The following is an 18,035-nucleotide window of genomic DNA, read 5'->3' as shown; positions in this document are numbered from 1 at the left end:
AGCCTTGATTCGATCGTTGCGTCCTGGACCGGCATCTATCTCTGCCAATGTGCATCTTGGAATCTGATGTTGAAACGGAGGCAAAAGCTGTCGTCTTCAGGGTCCCTCCAAGATCCGAATCTTTGGACTCCATCAACAAACTGCTCTGTACTCGAGTGCGGTAGCCATGAATATCAAAAGAAAAAAAAGAGAGAGAAGCTTAGGCTGTGTTTAATTCCACGTCAAAATTAAAAGTTTGAAGAAATTGGAATAATGTGACGGAAAAGTTAGAAGTTTGTGTGTAGAAAAGTTTGATGTGATGTAAAAGTTAGAAGTTTGAAGAGAAAATTTTGAATCTCAACAGGGCCTATGCAACAGTACAGTACGTAGTAGGAGTAATACCAGCTGGTATACGCACGTGAGAGGAAGCAGCCAGATGCAGATTCGTGGCACTAGGCCCTCTTCTCCGGCGTCACTGTGCCGGTCGCTGCCATGTGGGCCCGGGGAACTGTATGCTGAGGCTGACGTGTGGCTCCCCATCACTCCCTCCCGATGGACGGGCCGCCACGCGCAGCCCTGCCGGGCACTTCATGAGCCGAGAGGCCAGTCTGATGCAAAGCTTTTGAGCACTCGATGAGCCAGAGATTAAAACCAAAATTTACTTGGGTTAAACCCTTCCTTTTCATCACAGTAACTTTGCAAGTGCAATGGAAAGCGAGAGTAGCAATTACCACTCAAGTACTCGTGCAGCACCACACACGAATGGCAGACAGACAGATCCTAATTATCTGGAGCTAAGAATCAATGAATCAAATTAGGGAGGAAAGACAAGACAGACAGCCGCCTTGGCGCCGAGCAGCTAGCATGGAGAAGATTATTTAATCTGATCTGGTTGGATTAAGAATTAAGGAAACGTACTAGGCTGAGTTGGTTCCACACGTACGCGCGCGCATGTATGTAAGCTAACTGGAGGAATATGCAAGTTTTGAAACGGCTGTCGAGTGGAGGGTGCAGTGAACACTGACTCTCACGCAGATTCATTCCAGTACTAGTGGTAGTACTGCCATTGTCTATTTGCAAATTGCACACTGCTACAAAGTGCAGGCTGCATAGAAAAATGGTTGATTTGACTATAGAGATTAGAGCAAGTTTAATAGTATAGCCCATTACTAGCTCTAATTTATCTATAGCCAATTTAATAGTTAATTCATACAATAATTGCTTTTTATATGTAATTAATATATGGTCCCACCTGTCATACGCACATTGCGTCTTGGAGTTTGCGCTGCAGCTGGCTACAGATCTGTAGCCCGCTGTTCTTCTCTCTCATCTTTTATTTCATTAAAATATATTTACAGCCGGCTAATAGTCTGCTATTGTACCTGCTCTTAGAGCATGCACGAGCTATAGAACAATGGTCGACTTGTTTTGAGTTGTTTGTCCCTCTGCCTATTGTCAATTTGTCATGCGGCTGGTGTCCCCCGGAATTTCACCAGCCATAGCAAGCCATTTTTGAAGGCAAGAAACGGGGAGCAAAGTACAAAGACCTTAACTCAAGCAGACAAAGGTCCCCTGCTTAATTCTCCATGTTAACCATGTTGTTACACAGGTTTTTAGAAATCGCGATTGAAGTTTGTGTAGAATTGCTCGGTGTACACACCTGGGCCTCCACGACTCCATCTCATGCGAAAGTGTACCGAGCGCTGAAAGCCATGGCGGCCGTGAGCATCGGGATGCACGAGGAGGACAACGAGGCAGCAGGCAAGCCGCGCTTTTCGACCGCACATGACGCGGGGGCGCAGGCGAGCAGGAAGCAGAGGCAGAGGCGTCAGAAACCAACCAAGCAACGGCCGTCCGTTTCCCTCCAGTTGTGGTCGGCCGGGGGGCCGCGCGGCGCGGTGGATTCCCCCACTTTTCGCGTCGGACAAGGCGGCCCGGCGTCGTTGGTGGACCTGACCTGATGACCCGCACGCACGGCTCCCCAAGAAGGTCTTGTGCCCCAGTGCCAAGATCCTCCCAGATCCACCCCGTACGAACGTCCGCTACTTTTGCGACTCGATGGCCCGCTCGTCCAGCCCAGCCATAACTCAACCTCCGCTAGCTGTGCTCGTTGCTCTGCCAGTCCCCGTCCTCGATCTCTCTAGCTACCAGCCAGCTGAAACCTCAAACGTTTAAACGATCTACTCCCACCCTTCCAAAAAAGACGACTCCGACGTTTGACTGTCCTTCTTATTTAAAATTAAAATAATATAAAAAATTTAAAAAACAAATAACGTATAAAGTATTAATTATATTTTATCATCTAACAACAATAAAAATACTAATTATAAAAAAATTCATATAAAATAGACAGTTAAACGTTGACACATAAACATAAGGTTTGTTTTTTTTTTTTACGGAGAGAGTACTAGAGTACTACAATACTACCGTATGGCTTTCAGGACAGGGCGGGAATGTGTTCCAGTTGCAACCACACCGTCCCTGCCTCCTAACTGGTAGATTAGTTTTACCCTTGCTGAGTTGCTGTCAACGCTGATCTATCACCCACTATCTATCTCGCGACTTGAGCAGTGCTAAGGCAAAAACAGAGGAACATGCAGAGGCTAGGACCCCTCCAATATTTTTTTGAAGATCATCTAATTAATTAAGCTAATCAATAGTTGTTGCTTCTCACGACCATCTCTTCCTCCTCCCCCTTACTCCCCTCTCACCCTAACCCCAACGCCAACCTAAACCTTAACTCGTCAGGCCATCTCCTATCGCCAGAGTTTGTCGATGTCGAGGAGGAGGCTTGACACATGCTGTGAAGTGAATTTGAAGATCAGAAATTTACAAGATTTTTAACTGTATTTTTCTGTCAAACGTGATTTGGCAATTCCATTCTAGAAATGCTTTTACTTTGAGAGAGAAGGAGTACGAACAGCCCATTCACGATATTAAACAATCAGGGCCCCTTTTAATCATAGGAATGAAAAAACAGAGGAATAGGAAAAACATAGGATTCTGACAGGAATACAAGTGTAAAACAGAGGATTGCAAAACACAGGAAAAATATAAGAATGACCGTTTAATTTAGCTGCAGGAAAAACACAGGAATTTAAGGAGAGATAAAGACTCAAAGGATTCTTAACACGAGGTAGAACCTCATGCTAAATTTCCTCCAAAACTTGCATGAGAAGAGACATTCCATAGGAAGTTCATGGGATTACAGAGAATTCATTCCTTTGATTCAAAGGGCTATATAGAAAAAATTCCTATAGGAATGAAATCCTTTAAAATTTCTATGAATTTCCTTTGAATCAAAGGGGGCCTCAAGTTGTGTTCTATTTGATTTTTGGACTTAGTAAATTCCTCGATTCAAGCGAGCACGTTTTTCAAGCTGCTGAATGGTGTTTTTTTTACAAAAACTTTCTATATAGAAATTTCTTTTAAAAGATAAACAAATTCATCTTTCAAATTTATAATAATTTATACTCAATTAATCATATACTATTGAATATCGTTTTACTTGCCGTTAAAAATCTTAACCGAAAAGATATTTTTTTTCTCATTTATCTTTTGTTCCTTGCAAGTCATAGTCTGCAAATAGTATCGGTCTTTTTCACTGTTTGGAGGGGGAAAAAAAAGCAACCACCGTGTAACTGTGGCCGAGAGAAACATCTTTGGGCATGTTATTTCCCAATCCCTTTATTTTTGCAGTTATGCTTAATTAACCGGTGATGGATAATCGATCAGTTACATATGAACCAAACACGTACCTTCGCATGGGCACACATGCTATAACCGGGGAAGAATACGTCACACACAAGCATTAGCATGCATCAACGTAGTTATCGGCACGAGTAAGAAATATAATGCGCGTGCACGAGTCGTTAAATTATTTCTTTGTGCCGCCATTTGGTTGGAGCTGAGCATGCTACCTCATCGTGTTGACCAATAGCAAAGCCGGAGATAAGGCTAATAAGCTGGAGGTAACACTCACTTCGTCAGACAAAGTAATCGCGTTTTGCGACACGGGATCGAGCACGGACAAGCCGATCGCTCTGCGAATTTGCGATGAGGCTGGCACTTACTTGGCTGTGACACGTCAGGGATATGCTTCAGATTGTCCGCACCCATCCAGACCAGATTGCCACGCATGCTCGTAGTACAGCATACAGTACTTGTTTTTTTGCTACTCTGTCAGATGGAAGGTTTGATTTGTGTACTGGCTGTGTAATTGAGCGTGTATCTGACTTTGAACTGTGACAATGTCAGCGTTGACACGAGCAGCTAAGCTACGAAGAACCTGGCCATGACAGGATGGATATCAATCGCATTAAGAAATGCAAGTGCACGCGTGGATTAGGCGATTGGCACGGGCGAGATTGCGAGAATGCTGGGCTCCAGCCTCCAGATACGCCTCAGCTTTTGGGTTGTGCGATCTGATCAGGTCCATGGCGTCATCGATGATCTTACTATTACTAGGTTAGGTTTTGGAGGCCAGCTCAGTTCAACGCGTATGCCTGCAGCCTGCCTGCTTCCGACCTCCCTAGAATGCTGACTCGTCGATTCATTTCAGCCGGTTCGAAGCAATCGACACGCGAAAGAAATGGATCGGCCGGAACGTGAACTCAATTTGCATTGGATCACTGCATTAAACTAACCAATTCGATCCCATTTTGCTAACTCAGTGGATATAATACTAAAATCAACAAATATAAAGATTGTCACTCGGGGCCATTTGGCCTTTTTTCATATACTAATAATAACTTAATTAATTTGCAGACCTAACTATATGGACCTGTTTTACATAAAAAGATAGGCTTTTAAAGAAGAAAATCTCATTTACTACATGGACCTTATGTGGGCTGAACCCACTGATCGATTTCACAAATTTAGCCAAAGCGGCCCAGTTAACGTGCTGGGCCGTATTTTCTACTTACCCACCGATCTTCGCTTGCGGCAGCAAAGAGAAGGGTTTTGTTTTATTTTTTTCCGGCGGTTTTCTCCGTGCCGCCACTTCCCGACCGCCGCCGCCGCCGCCCACGAGAACGAGCGGCCGCCGCAACCCGCGGTCCCCTTGCTTCCTACTCCCTTCCCCTGCTCTTCCTTGCTTGTTTCCACGTGGTCGTCTAATGGGCAAGCGGCTCGCCGGCGCCGAGAAAGAGGTAAAAGCAAGGCAGCAGCAAGCGGAAACCTGGCGTGAGTTATTCTCCCCTGATTCTGCGTTGCTGTGTTCGTTGTCAGGTGCTCGTTGAGATCGTCAGGTTCACCCAGAAGAACGGGCTCAAGGGCGCCGAGGGGGGATGGAAGGATTTCTTGGCTCGGAACGACAAGAAGTTCGGAGCTTCCGTGAGTGACCCCAAGAAGCGGTCCAAGGATGTGCTGCTTGCTTTCCTGCTAACCTTCTCCAAAGATTTCCAGAAGGTGGTATTTTGATTCAGTTCGATGGGTTTCGTTCCACGAATTTCGTCAGGCATCCTTAAATTTCTCTTTGAGTAGAGATACTGACAATTTGTGTCTTTCTCCTTTTTGATTACAGTACTTCGGAAAATTGATAAGGCGTCTGAACGAACGAAGTGCTTTTGAGCAGTTCCTGAAGGAATTTCCTGACAAGATTTCTCCTCAGCTGGTATTATTTATGCTATCTCATGATTGTGTAGTTTCTGGATTGTTCTGGTTATAACCAAGACAAAGGTGTCAAAACTTGGTTAACAATTGTTTTGATGTATATTCTGCAAAATGCAGAAGCTTGTTCAACTGACAGCAGAACACCCGGAGTACAGGAAAAATTATAATTTCCCATCTTACAAAGAGGTACAAGCTGAATTGTTCTTTCATTAATTCAAAGTGTATGATTTTATTCTTTTCCGCCCGCACTTCTACCGCTGTATTAAATGTTAACAAAAACATGTAGGGAGTATTGTCTATCTACTGTACTTCAGTAGTGTTTAATACAGGAGAATTTCTCTGACTTCATGTCACCCATTGCGAAGATTAGAGATGTCTATGGTTTTCTATAACTCCAGATTTACTGACATGTTGACAGGGATGGAAAGTGCTGCGTGAAGGCAAAATTACCAATTTTATGAAGTCAACTATGTTGGCAATTGACTGTGAGATGGTCCTTTGCCATGATGGTACGGAAGCCTTGGTCCGAGTATGTGTTGTCAACAGCAATCTAGAGGTATTATATTTGGACGCATTGAATTGTCTTCTGCTGCGTGCCTCAACAAGCAGAACTTTCCTAACACTACATAATTTCAACAAAAAAACATGTTTTAATGCTGGTTAGATAAAGTTTATGCCAAATCTTTTAAACATTAGACACATGTATATTTGATGCAATGTCCTTTGACTTGTAATCATTAATCATGCCATAATTTTCCATCTTTCTTCTTAGACCACACTAAATTCATTCTTTTTCAGGTGAAGTTAGATGAACTTGTAAACCCCTTAAAAGCTGTTGCAGACTATAGGACAAGCATTACTGGTTTGTCTAAGAAGGATTTAAAAGGAGTCACATGCTCATTAGTTGATGTTCAGGTATGCTTCTACAAATTCTTTATGTATTTGGTTTGATTTAATCTTGCAAAAGTTATATTGTTCCTTTCCTTCCCTAGAAATCGTTGAAGAAGCTCTTGTCCAAAGGAAAGATCTTGATTGGTCATAGCCTATCAAAAGATTTACATGGTAATCTGTGATTAATGCGGTCCAATCTATTTGATATAGTCATTCTATGCATCCATCATGTTTATTGGCAGGCTTTATTTTGTTACTCAGTATGTAACTCAGCTTTTATCATTTTTTTGATTCGTTTGCAGCTCTTAAGTTTGACTACTCTCGGGTTATTGATACAGCATACATCTTTAAGTATGCAAATTTGCCTACTACTGCATCAGCCTCTTTAAACAGCCTGTGCAAGGTACAGTTAAAGGGATACTGCATAGCATCTTATTTACTCGTAGCCTTGTTTCCTTATGAATGATGTTCTGCTTAAGAAAAACAATGCATACAAGGCCTGAAGAACCCCATGCTCTGAATCTATGCATGCTGAAATTTTTTTGTTGATTTTTGTGCTTCTAGTCTGTTTTGGGCTATGCTGTTCGAGAAGAAGGGGAGCCACATAACTGCTTGAAGGATGCAGAAGCTGCGATGAATCTAGTTCTCGCCAAGCTTAAGCATGGATTTAATGATCCCATTGAAATTGCAAGAGATAGTGTAAGAGTAAACAATTATCTTAAACCTCAGCATTGTTAGGGAGTTGCCAACTGACTTGTTTATTTCCATTTCTTAGGTACCTGAATCTGATATGATGAAGTTGCTTGCTCACAAAATTCCAGTCTACCTGCCTTGTCAGGAGCTGCTCAAATTATTTTCTGGAAATCCCAGTATTGATGAGAAGGTTTTTGCATACTAATTATGATTTGCTCAATACACATGTACTTTTATAGTCTAATGGTTTTATTTCCTTCTCAATAGATTGATTCAAGGGTTCGGGGTGATTATTATTCTACATGTATTTCATTTGGAGACAGAGATGAGGTAGAGAAGGCATTTGATGAACTGGATGGCCAAGAGGCCAAGGTACGTTATACCATTTGATTTTCCACTAATTGGGTTTTGCCCTTGTGCTTATCATTTGATTGGTTGAATTGCATCAATGTGCTGTTAAATTTCTCAGTTCTATACTATGCTGAAACACACAGGACTCTAGCGGGCGACTTCAAAAAAATGTGCTGCTGAAACGCGACAATGGGGATGTGGCAAGCTTCTATGTACGAAAGATGGCGTATGGCGCTCAACTAAACAAGTCAGAACTTTCAAACAAGAGACCGCCACCTACCGAGCATGTAGAACCAACAAAAGAAGATAATGATGGGGATAAGCAAAAAAAGCGAAAAACTGGTAAAAAGCATGAGAAGAAGAAAGCAAAGATATCAGTGGCTGAATGAAGATCTTTGGAGGGATGATTTTGAGATGCAGAGAGATTGGATGAATGAAGCTGGAGAAGGATGTTGAGACCATTCGGCTAGGAGCAGTTTTGATCTCACCATGAGTCATGAGAGGAACAATTTTGATCTCTAGACGCTCTTCTTGTTCAGCGGTTTGTGCGCTTTAGATTGCTAGGCATTAACTGTAGAAAGTTGTTAGGGCTCATTTTATTCCTCCATTTTATCGACTGTTGATCACGAGTATTAGAGAGGGTCCAGGAGGATATTCTTAACGTAAATTCACTGCAAACTCTTTGAAATGTGATGAGATCTTACAAATGAAAGCATCAGTAATGTGATTCATTCAGCCAACAGTGACTGGTTACAAGAAGTAACTAACATTGTAATCAATTCATGCTGGTCAAACTTAATCAAGCCTAATCATACAGCCTGGCTTAAAACAATTGGTCAACCCCAGCCCTGTACTGTTTTATCCGTTGGTTTTGCAAACTCTACCTGTAACTTGAACATGTACAGTGACAGATGATCATCTCTCGTGACAGTTTGGCCAATTGCAAGATACAAACAATATCCAACAAACTACGCGTTCTTACGACTTTGACAATGTAGCATCCAGTTTATCTGCTATCATTGCAATCCATGCCTGCAAGGAAAATCAACAGGATAATGGTTGTCTCTCTACTGTCATACTGATTTTTTTTTTACAGTAACCGTCATACTGAATTTAAAACAGTGCAAGTGTGCAACCTACAACCAACAGGCTTTTCATTACATTCGGTCTTTTGTGCTCTCAAAAGCAATAATGTAGCTGCAATGCAAATAATGCAAGATCTCACCGTCAATACTTCAAATGCTCCAATGCAAACACACACCGTAGAGATTGTATGCTTCAGCAAAAGTGAGCATAAAACCAATGTTAAGCATTTAGTTGACCTAGTTTTGGCTTGTGTTTGTTTTTAAAAACTGTGATCTTTAGCTTACACATATAGATTGTTTTTCTCTGTATTATCTGTGCGAATCACCCAAAACAAAACGTGGTACTATATATGTTAGGAGGCTGTAGATTAGAAATAGCACCTGATCAAGATTAGTGAACCCCCTTATAGTGTCACCACCAATAACTGCAATTCCTTTATCACCAATTGGTTGCAATATTAGGGCCTGTATATCAGGGAAGATATCAAAAGCTTTGGTTTTAAACATTCATACAATTAATTCATCTGAATGTTGAATGCAGTCATCTTTAGACTTAATAAGATTTCCCCCTTCTTTTTCAATGAAACAAAAGAGAGGATGCATTCTGGAGTTTCCTAGTTTAAAGATGGTATGATCAGCTTTCGTGAAGTATAACAAGTTGACAAACACACCAATGCGTGCTTACATGTAATTTCTCTAAGATGAAAGAATTTTTTAGTACCTGCGTGTTAGCTGGCAAGAATGGTAGTTCAGTCCTTCCAGGATATAAGGCAAGATTTGCTAGGTAAGATTCTGCAAGAAGACCAAAGTGAAGTTTCTGAATGAAATCAAACAGAAAAAAAGAACTTTATAAGTAACAAAAGACACTCACGCTTCTTGGATTCCATGGCACTTCTATAAAGGGAACCTTGCATGAACTTCTGTGCATCCACCATAACTGCATTACCATCCTCTGGAGAGCCAGCAGCAACCCCAATTTGAAGAACACAATTACCTCCATACACAACAACCAAGGATTTGCAACAAGTTGCAGTTGTAAGGGAATCCCATGTCCTATTTGTGAGAAGTTGAAGTCACAGCCAGCCTCACAACATAATTTCCTTGACATGAAGTACATGGATGGGATTGTGTATGCATAAAACTGAAAGATTTGTTTAGTTATGTTCATGGAAGATCATAGCACTAGTAATTATATAGAATCACGGTATGGAACACCTAGCGAGGTTTTTAAGTAATAATATTTCATTATTTGAGCTTCCATGATCTCTATGAATTAAAATAAGATCTTAAGATTGAAATAAGCAGGAAGTGTATCAGTAAAATGGTTACCAAAGTAGTTCACGAAGAGCCGAGTCCAATACACCCGTTCCTACCCGTTTGCACTCGACACCTCGAGGAACAACCTAAGATCATTTCAAAATGAGGAATTATTGTAAAAAATTTACTACAGTAATATGCCGCAAAGGATAAAAAACTCACAGGAGAAATGGATTTCGGCCGGATGGACAACCAAACAAGGCCAGCAAGAATATCAGTTACGGAGAGAGCAAGAGTCAGTATGTCAGCCCTTGACTGCGAACTATTGAGATGAAGATCAAATTAACCAATTGGTCAGTAATCATAAATCCAATCCAAGACGAGCGCAAAATGGGGGCATTTCTTGGGGTGGCTCTGCACCCACAGGATGACCTGGAGGCGTCGGCGACAGCTGCAATGCCGGAAACCGCACGGTTGAGGAGGACGGCGAGCAGGGAGGCGCCGCCGCCGAGGATGGGCAGGCCGCGGACTAGCGTGTCGTTGCTCCGGACCCACTCCCCCACCCAATCCTGCCGCGGCTGCAGCGCCCTGATGTGCATTTCCTGCTGCTGCTGCTGAAGAAGAATTGCGAACTACTGAATCATTCAAGCAGGGAACAGAATTAGCTGGGGGAGGAAGAAACATACGTTCGAAGGAGGCGATGGTGAGAAGAGTGCACCGAAGGGAAGCCCTCGCCGCCTCCGCCGCCGGCGACAGGCCGCGGATGCCGGCCGGAGCGTCGCCGGGAGCGGCACGAGCGTAAGGCTTCTGGTCATCTCCATGCGTGCGACACTCCCAAAGAGCTCCGAACGCCTTCTACTAGCACATGAGCGGGATCACCGGCGGCGCCGGGCGACGGCGGCAGCGGAGTCGCGACGACGACCGGAGGCCGCGCGCGAGATGTAGAACGGCCGGTGGCCACTCGCCGTCGCTGTGGATGACTCGTCGGCTACCTGATTTCTTCTGGGCCGAACCACCGGCCCATGTAGTAGTCTTCTCAGGCCCAGCCCATTCCGATCCCACTAACTAGAAACTTTTTTCAGTTTTAAGTTTACTTATTAAAATATTTAACAATATTTTTTTCAGTGTTTTACAAATCTACCCATCGGCGACAAGTGACTGCCTGTAAACTGGTTAGACCCGATTGTTTTGCAGACGGCCTAGCCCTTTGGGAGGCCGGTAAAAGGGCTATCTGCAAGGTGACCGACCGCGGGTTGGAAACTCTCACCTTTCGCACCAAAAATGAAATATTAGATCAGTGCACAATTGGTTAAGCATTAGGTAAAAACACTTAAAAAGTGGGTTAGTGTGAATTTTTAAAACAATTTTCCTGTAGAAATTTATTTTAAAAAATACATTGTTAAGCCGTTTGTAAAACATGGCCGATGAGTGAGGAGAACGGGACGCCATCCGCCCTTTCACAGGGCATGAGAGGTCAGATTTGTAAAACTTTTAAAAAAATAGTTTTAAATATTTTAATAAAATTTAAAAAATTCTTAACTGTACGGTATAAATCAGGAGCTCGCCGCCGACGCCGCCTCCGTTCCTCACCACCGCAGCAATGGCGCCGCCGACCGCCACGCCTCACGTCCTCCTTGTCCCCTTCCCGGCGCAGGGCCACGCGCTGCCGCTCTACGACCTCGCCGCGCTCCTCGCGGCGCGGGGGCTCCGCCTCACCGTCGTCACCACGCCGGGCAACGCCGCCCAGCTCGCCCCTCTCCTCGCCGCGCACCCCGACTCCGTCCGCCCGCTCGTCCTCCCCTTCCCCTCCCACCCTTCCCTCCCCGCCGGCCTCGAGAACACGATGAACTGCCCTCCCGTCTACATCGCCGTGTTCATCCACGCGCTCGCCGCGCTCCACCGCCCCATCCTCGCGTGGGCCAGGTCGCAGCCCGCGCACCCCGTCGTCGCCGTCGTATCCGACTTCTTCTGCGGGTGGATGCAACCTCTCGCCGCCGAGATCGGCGTCCCGAGGGTCGTCTTCACGCCCTCCGGCGTGCTCGGCACCGCCGTGCCGCACTCGCTCTTTCGCCGCTTGGTGAAGCGGCCCGTGGGGTGCGACGATGGGTTTCCGGTCGCGTTCCCGGCGATCCCCGGCGAGCCGGCGTTTGAGTGGAGAGAGATCTCCATGTTGTACAAGGCCTACATAGAAGGCCTCGTAGAAGAGCAGGTCGGCGAGTCGCTGAAGCAGAATTGTCTCTGGAATCTGGAGGGCTGGGGATTCGTGTCGAACACCTTCCGGGCACTCGAGGGGAGGTACCTGGACGCGCCGCTGGAGGACCTGGGGTTCAAGCGCGTGTGGGCGGTGGGCCCGGTGGCGCCGGACACGGACGCCGCCGGCGAGCGCGGTGGGGAAGCGGCCGTCGCAGCCGGCGATCTCAGCGCGTGGCTGGACGCCTTCCCGGAAGGTTCGGTCGTGTACGTGTGCTTCGGTAGCCAGGCGGTGCTGACGCCGGCCATGGCGGCGGCACTGGCAGAGGCGCTGGAGCGGAGCGCCGTCCCGTTCGTGTGGGTCGTGAGCGGCGACGGCGTGGTCCCTGAAGGGTTCGAGGCGCGGGCGGCGGCGGCGGCGCGCGGGATGGTGGTGCGCGGGTGGGCGCCGCAGGTGGCGGCGCTGCGGCACGCGGCGGTGGGGTGGTTCATGACGCACTGCGGCTGGAACTCGGTGCTGGAGGCGGTGGCCGCCGGGGTGCCGATGCTGGCGTGGCCCATGGCGGCCGACCAGTTCGTGAACGCGCGGCTGCTCGTGGAGGACGCGGGCGTGGCGCTGCGCGCGTGCGCGGGCGGGGCCGGCGTCGCGCCCGACGCCGGCGAGCTCGCGGCCGTGCTGGCCGACGCGGTCGGGGAGAAGGGGAGCGGCGCCCGGGCGCGCGCCAAGGAGCTCGCCGCCGATGCCGCGATCGCGGTGAGGAGCGGTGGGAGCTCCTACGAGGATCTGGAGCGGTTTGTGCAGGAGATTCAGAAGCTTTGACTGCACGTGGTTGGTTGATTGGTCTTCACTTGTCTGTTCTGAACATTGTATCAAATGCTAAATCATACACCTGATCAGCTTCATCAATAAGCAAAGCAATTAGAAATGAGAAATAAATAACGATTGTTTTGGTGTTCTTTTAACTTGGTTGTATTGAAATTTGCAGTAAACGGTTGAATTCGTGTGAGAATTTCTCGTTCGAAATGGAGGCTCAGCTTTCGGTGTCTGTTGCATAGCTGAACAAACCGCGCATGGCATGCAACTACCAGTCTACTTATGCAAGGTATGATCATTTCGTACTTGAAATTTAGATCAGGCGGCTATTTCAGCTCAACAGTAGATGAGAAGTTGATGTGCCTCCCCTTTCCACTGCAGCGTTTGCAGGAAGCACCTGAAAGACTGAAACTTTCTGTCACCTTCTGATTGAACAAACTACTCTATCGTAAGTGCTCTTTCCCTTTGAACAGATTCCACGGCATTGCGTTGCATATGCTTCATATGCCATGTGCTAGGATGCTAGCTTTTGCGTGTTAGTAGCAGCATACACATAGTTTTCAGCTTGATTTCCATGCTAGTATCAAATTGGAAATTGAAGAGTCGGTGTCATAATCTGACCAAACCAAATCTAATTGACTGGGCTCTGCTCCAAGCCTCCAACTGCTAGCTCCCTGATTCCTACTGACCTTTGTGACTTGTGAAAAAAAACAGTGGGAGGTGCCCTCTCAGCAGAGGAGATGTCCGATTCCCATACGCCGACGTTCGACTAACCTAACCTGTTCTTGTTTCATTTTCATAAAATAAAAACAAAGACAACAACCCATGTGCCGGATTTCTGGAGGGAGGAATCTTCCATTCCTCTGCTTTAAGCATCTGTTCATGAGCATTGATCACTAGTACTACAGTTGCATGTAGCTGTGACCTTTTCTTGCCATTGTTTGAAACCAAAGCAAAGAGCCTTTCCTGGTCTGAAAAGCACAGCTGGGATAGCTTCGTTTCTCTGCAGAACGTTTTTCTGCTGGCCTTGAGTTGTGAACCATGTGGGAGAATTGTTATTACTTGTTAAAACTTAGAAGCACCAGTTTTTGCTGGTAGAACCATGTGGTGTTAGCAAACTAATCATATTTCTGCTGCTAAAATTTTCTGTCTTCAGTTTGAAATGTATGATAGTTACAAGGGTGAATCGTTGCTCTATATTCTTGACATTGCTTCCTGTAGCGTTCTACCATTGTCTGCTTACTGACAAAAATCTCTCCTATAGGATCTTCTGATATATCTCTCTGCAAGTCAAGGTACTACAATTATGGAATGGCCCCAAATTGTGTAACGTCAACTGATTACAATGAGATGTCGAACAAAAGAAGAACATGAAACGTGAACTGAAAACCTTCAATTCTTCTATGGGACAGCCAAACTAGGGGAACTGTTTGTGCATAGCTGGAGGTTTGGCCTGAGGTGCCCATTAAGTCAAAAGAAGTTTGTTATGGCATTTGCATGGGGCGTACTAGGACCCCAAATGATTGGTGTCCTCCATTGTTGTGCAGGTGGACTGTCGCTGGAACAAATGGAGCACATTCATTTGGAGAATTGGTTGTTTTGGTCGTTCGGCGTCACAATGCATAAGTTCTCATATGTACTATGACCAAAAATCGAGTTAGTTAGGTGCAATTATCTGATTTAATACTGATACTAATTCAGATTGTTAGCTTATAAGTTCATAGCACAACTGGTCTTGGTGCTATAGATGCTGTCACATGGTACTTTTTTGGTTGAATCGATAGGTATCAGTGTTACTAGCAACAAATTAATGCAAGTGCACCTAGTGTTAGTAGAGACAAATTAGAGAAAATCCAGTAGCTAGCGCTTGTGCTCCTTGAAAATCTGTACAAACATAACTGATTCAGCAAAGGAAGCCATGGATATTTTTATCAGAAGCACCGATTATGGGCAATTTCTTGTAATGAACTGAGTGAGTGTCATCTCTGATGTCGCTTCTAAGCAAAGGACTCAATCCTGCATTCGTTTTAGCTAGTGCTAGTGTCTTATTTTATGACACAGATCAATGTGCAATCATGTTTGATCAAATCTTCAGTTGCCATTTTTGGTCGGACTGCATGAAATGAAACTGGACCAAAATGGTGGATTGAAGATTAAGCTTTCATCATTCCATTCTTTTCAAAAACAAATCATAGAGAGCATGATCCGAGGTCCGAAAGACTACCAGTTGGTTGAGCTAGAAACTTTGCAAAACTGCTAGTTAACTAGGCCCGGTATTAACTATGAAGACCCAAATTCTTTGGTTTCTTGTGTACTACCAGCACGCATCTTGGTCATTTGTGCATGCCATTTCTTCTTTTCCAATTTGATGCATGTGCCAGATCAATCAGAGCATGTCTGCATGTGAAGAGTGGAGCAGTGAACTACTACCAGTAGACAGTAGTACGGAGCAAAGCAAACAACAGTAGCAAATCATACCCGGATGCAAATTGCAGAGACCGGCAAAAGGAGGAACAACCACAAAGTGCTGAAGAAAGTAGTGCAGATTCCGCTCTGCCTTTTCTGTTAGTTGAATGGAACCTCTCCTATGATCATGATTACTCCCCTGACCACATGAATTATTGTGAAATCGTCTCCAAAACTTTATATTACCTTTCTGACAGAATTCACGCCCGGGCAACGCATGCCTGCAGATGCTTTCAGCCTTTCATCACCTGCCATTGCTTTGCTTGTTCACTTCCCTCCAACTTTTAGGAGTAGCTTACAGTACAGTCACCGTTGTAACTTTGAACAAGTAACAACCCAGAGATTCAGTCACAGTCTCACAGGAGAGGCTGTGATTCGCTCTGTTTCGCTTGAGCTGAAAGCATGCATGCATTCGTGCTTAATTTGGCTGGGCACGGATGGCTTCTAGTGTAAACGACAACGTTGCAACTACTACTCCATCCACTGACGATTAAACTACATAAAGCAGGTGCTAATCAATACTTAAACGCCGCGAAAGAAAAGGACTCCACCTAACTGCAACCTATACGTCGCTATTGCCGATTTAGCGTCAGGAAATGATTAACCTCATGAGCTGATAATTAAGTAGCCACCTGTTACGCGGTAATTATAATTACATGTGGCTTAATCGGCCATCATTAACAATTTTTAAAGCTGATGAAAAAAGGAGGAGCATAATGCTACTGTATACTGTTATGCAATCGCTGTTTATGTGCATGTTTCACCGAACGGCCAGTACGGCAGACCAGGCACAACAAACATTCAGACTTCGTTGCCAGAAAGAAATATTCAGACTTCAGAGTGTGAAGTCCATTTTAAAGTTATCCTTTTTCTTTAAAGAACATTTTAACTAAAGTTATATAGAGAGACGAAAAGGCAATCGTACTGAATTATTAAGAATGCAGCCCCAGGAATTAAAATGCACACTAGCTGGTAGTTCAAGTGCAGTCTTCAGCAATGGCCGGTGAGCGTCACACTCACACCACCAAGCTGCGTAGGTATGGAAATGATATACTAGTATGTATCCAAGTATATTAAGTATCTAACACTGCCTATGTCATGTTCCTTTCAATTCATAATTATGTGACAACATCCTGGTTTAGCTAGCTCTAAGCTTTCATGTCCATTTTCATTGCATTGCATGCACTTCTTCCTCCTCGTGTAATCTCTGTAATTTGTTTATATGTGTAGGCATCTAGGTAGATAGTTCAGTACCCATCAGGTCGAACACGAGGACAAGCATACCTGAATAAAACTGTAGCAGATTCAACCCAACCTGTACCAATCGGATTATTGTTTCTTCAAGCTTAGTTCAAAACATGATTGGTTGTACACTCTCCTAATCACTTTTCAGATCATATTATCAACTTATCCTGTACTGCCCGTTCTTGCAGTTGTTTCGTGCAAGAGATTCACAGATTCACCGTATTGTGTTCTGGACTGAATGGGACAGTGTCTTACTGCTCATAAAGCTACTTTCTTCAGAATGAACAAGAAATCTGACACACATGGCAATGCAGAATGCAAGACAAGAGTATGGAACTATGATCGAGTGCCGGTTCTACTCCAATCCGGGATTGACACTGACATTGGCAGGAAAACAAAATTTGGGGAGAAAAAGAAAGGATTAAGAAAATGACATTACAGGTCAGAACTCCAGAACGAGCAAGCAGCCAAGCATCCAATCCATCCATGGCCAAATTGGCCATACGTTGGATCAGTTCAGAATTACGGCAGCCAGCATGGGCTGCCTGCCCTTTGCCTGCACGTGAGCACCATCCCTGATGAAAGTTCAGGGCGCCGACTAGAAAAATCCTGTAGCAGTTTTAACGCTGCAAGAAGATGCTGTACTATTGGTAGCTTAAATAAATCTGTACAGGCAGTGCGTGCATTAGGCAACAGCCAACCCCTTTTGTTGTTAATCAAACACATCTTGGTTTAGCCAACGACAGGAAGCTTACTGTAGTACTACTGTCCCTTGCCATGTTATTAACGGCAGTACAACAAACTAGCCAGGCAGCACCCCGGCTTGTGACAACACAGTGAAATTCCTGCAAGAGAAAAAAAAACAGGGAAACATCGGTCGCTGCAGACTGTTCAAGGATCTGATCGGCAGCGAGAGAGCTCATGTCTACTGTCCATAGAGTTCCTGCAAAAGGATCTGGATGGTTGAGAATTGCTTGGAGTGCAATAGTTCTGTTCACAGCGACAGTGGTACTGTACCGTAGGGGGGAGTATTAATAATGGATGAAAGATGCGAGGGGAAGATAATTGAGCGGTGATTTATTGCGTGGAAACAGGAAGATGAATGAATACTGCTCCCTCTTCATAGCAGTATGTATTTTACTAGGCGACTTTTACTGTCAACTGTTTAGGTCAGCTCGCGTTTACTTCAGATAACCATACGGAGTAGACAGCTTCACCAACCAAAGTGAACAAGATACCCACACCGCCGTCAGAGAGGTAAAAGCAACCGAGCTTTTTAAAAAGCGTGAAAACGGGGAACCGTGTCTGGCTGCCACCGCGTGGCCGCCAACGGCCGAAATATTCCCAGCGTTCGGGCGTGTTTTCTCCCCCAATCCCACGCCTCAACCGCCACCGCCACCGCCAGCCCAACCCCAACCCCAACCTCACCTCGTGTTCGTGTCATCTCTCTC

At 45.1% G+C, this 18,035-nt stretch overlaps 3 protein-coding genes across 7 annotated transcripts; 2 read left to right on the top strand and 1 right to left on the bottom strand.

Moving 5' to 3' along the window:
• The first annotated feature begins 4,928 nt into the window (after positions 1–4,928).
• On the top strand, positions 4,929–8,262 carry LOC4337228 (small RNA degrading nuclease 1). The gene is made up of 12 exons (XM_015781376.3): positions 4,929–5,129; positions 5,209–5,388; positions 5,504–5,593; positions 5,710–5,778; positions 6,011–6,148; positions 6,391–6,507; positions 6,585–6,654; positions 6,786–6,886; positions 7,048–7,182; positions 7,259–7,366; positions 7,444–7,548; positions 7,671–8,262. The coding sequence occupies exons 1-12, from the start codon at positions 5,097–5,099 to the stop codon at positions 7,914–7,916; spliced, it is 1,392 nt and encodes a 463-aa protein (XP_015636862.1). The 5' UTR covers positions 4,929–5,096; the 3' UTR covers positions 7,917–8,262.
• On the bottom strand, positions 8,180–10,863 carry LOC4337227 (protein COFACTOR ASSEMBLY OF COMPLEX C SUBUNIT B CCB4, chloroplastic). Of its 3 annotated transcripts, none has more exons than XM_015781377.3 (8): positions 10,556–10,863; positions 10,302–10,483; positions 10,092–10,191; positions 9,942–10,015; positions 9,484–9,665; positions 9,334–9,404; positions 8,994–9,077; positions 8,180–8,559 (listed from the first exon to the last, which is right to left on the bottom strand). In XM_015781377.3, exons 1-8 carry the CDS (start codon positions 10,688–10,690, stop codon positions 8,506–8,508), a joined length of 882 nt encoding a protein of 293 aa, XP_015636863.1. In that variant the 5' UTR covers positions 10,691–10,863; the 3' UTR covers positions 8,180–8,505. The 3 variants fall into 3 exon arrangements, with proteins under 3 accessions (XP_015636863.1, XP_015636864.1, XP_015636865.1); XM_015781378.3 differs by having other exon boundaries at positions 10,302–10,480; XM_015781379.3 differs by having other exon boundaries at positions 10,302–10,477.
• A 587-nt stretch (positions 10,864–11,450) lies between these two features.
• LOC4337226 (flavonol 3-O-glucosyltransferase UGT89B1-like) lies at positions 11,451–14,830 on the top strand. Of its 3 annotated transcripts, none has more exons than XM_015781375.3 (5): positions 11,451–12,888; positions 13,046–13,162; positions 13,255–13,321; positions 14,138–14,319; positions 14,421–14,830. In XM_015781375.3, exon 1 carries the CDS (start codon positions 11,470–11,472, stop codon positions 12,877–12,879), a length of 1,410 nt encoding a protein of 469 aa, XP_015636861.1. In that variant the 5' UTR covers positions 11,451–11,469; the 3' UTR covers positions 12,880–12,888; positions 13,046–13,162; positions 13,255–13,321; positions 14,138–14,319; positions 14,421–14,830. The 3 variants fall into 3 exon arrangements, with proteins under 3 accessions (XP_015636861.1, XP_015636860.1, XP_015636859.1); XM_015781374.3 differs by having other exon boundaries at positions 14,138–14,331; XM_015781373.3 differs by having other exon boundaries at positions 14,138–14,830.
• Positions 14,831–18,035: the final 3,205 nt, after the last annotated feature.

Source organism: Oryza sativa, chromosome 4 (assembly GCF_034140825.1).
Source record: "Oryza sativa Japonica Group chromosome 4, ASM3414082v1".
Classification (NCBI taxonomy): domain Eukaryota; kingdom Viridiplantae; phylum Streptophyta; class Magnoliopsida; order Poales; family Poaceae; genus Oryza; species Oryza sativa.
The sequence above is the reverse complement of the archived record's forward strand: the minus strand, read 5'-3'. Positions and strand labels throughout refer to the sequence as shown.

Excerpts from the sequence above, each read along its gene's own strand:
- LOC4337226 (XM_015781375.3), top strand. The coding sequence starts at position 11,470 with ATGGCGCCGCCGACCGCCACGCCTCACGTCCTCCTTGTCCCCTTCCCG.
- LOC4337228 (XM_015781376.3), top strand. The coding sequence starts at position 5,097 with ATGGGCAAGCGGCTCGCCGGCGCCGAGAAAGAG. Across the intron at positions 5,130-5,208 it reads TCGCCGGCGCCGAGAAAGAG|GTGCTCGTTGAGATCGTCAG; the intron begins GTAAAAGCAAGG and ends GTTCGTTGTCAG. Across the intron at positions 6,887-7,047 it reads CTTTAAACAGCCTGTGCAAG|TCTGTTTTGGGCTATGCTGT; the intron begins GTACAGTTAAAG and ends TTGTGCTTCTAG.
- LOC4337227 (XM_015781377.3), bottom strand. The coding sequence starts at position 10,690 with ATGGAGATGACCAGAAGCCTTACGCTCGTGCCGCTCCCGGCGACGCTC. Across the intron at positions 10,484-10,555 it reads CACCATCGCCTCCTTCGAAC|CAGCAGCAGCAGGAAATGCA; the intron begins GTATGTTTCTTC and ends ATTCTTCTTCAG. Across the intron at positions 9,078-9,333 it reads TCTTGCCAGCTAACACGCAG|GCCCTAATATTGCAACCAAT; the intron begins GTACTAAAAAAT and ends CCTGATATACAG.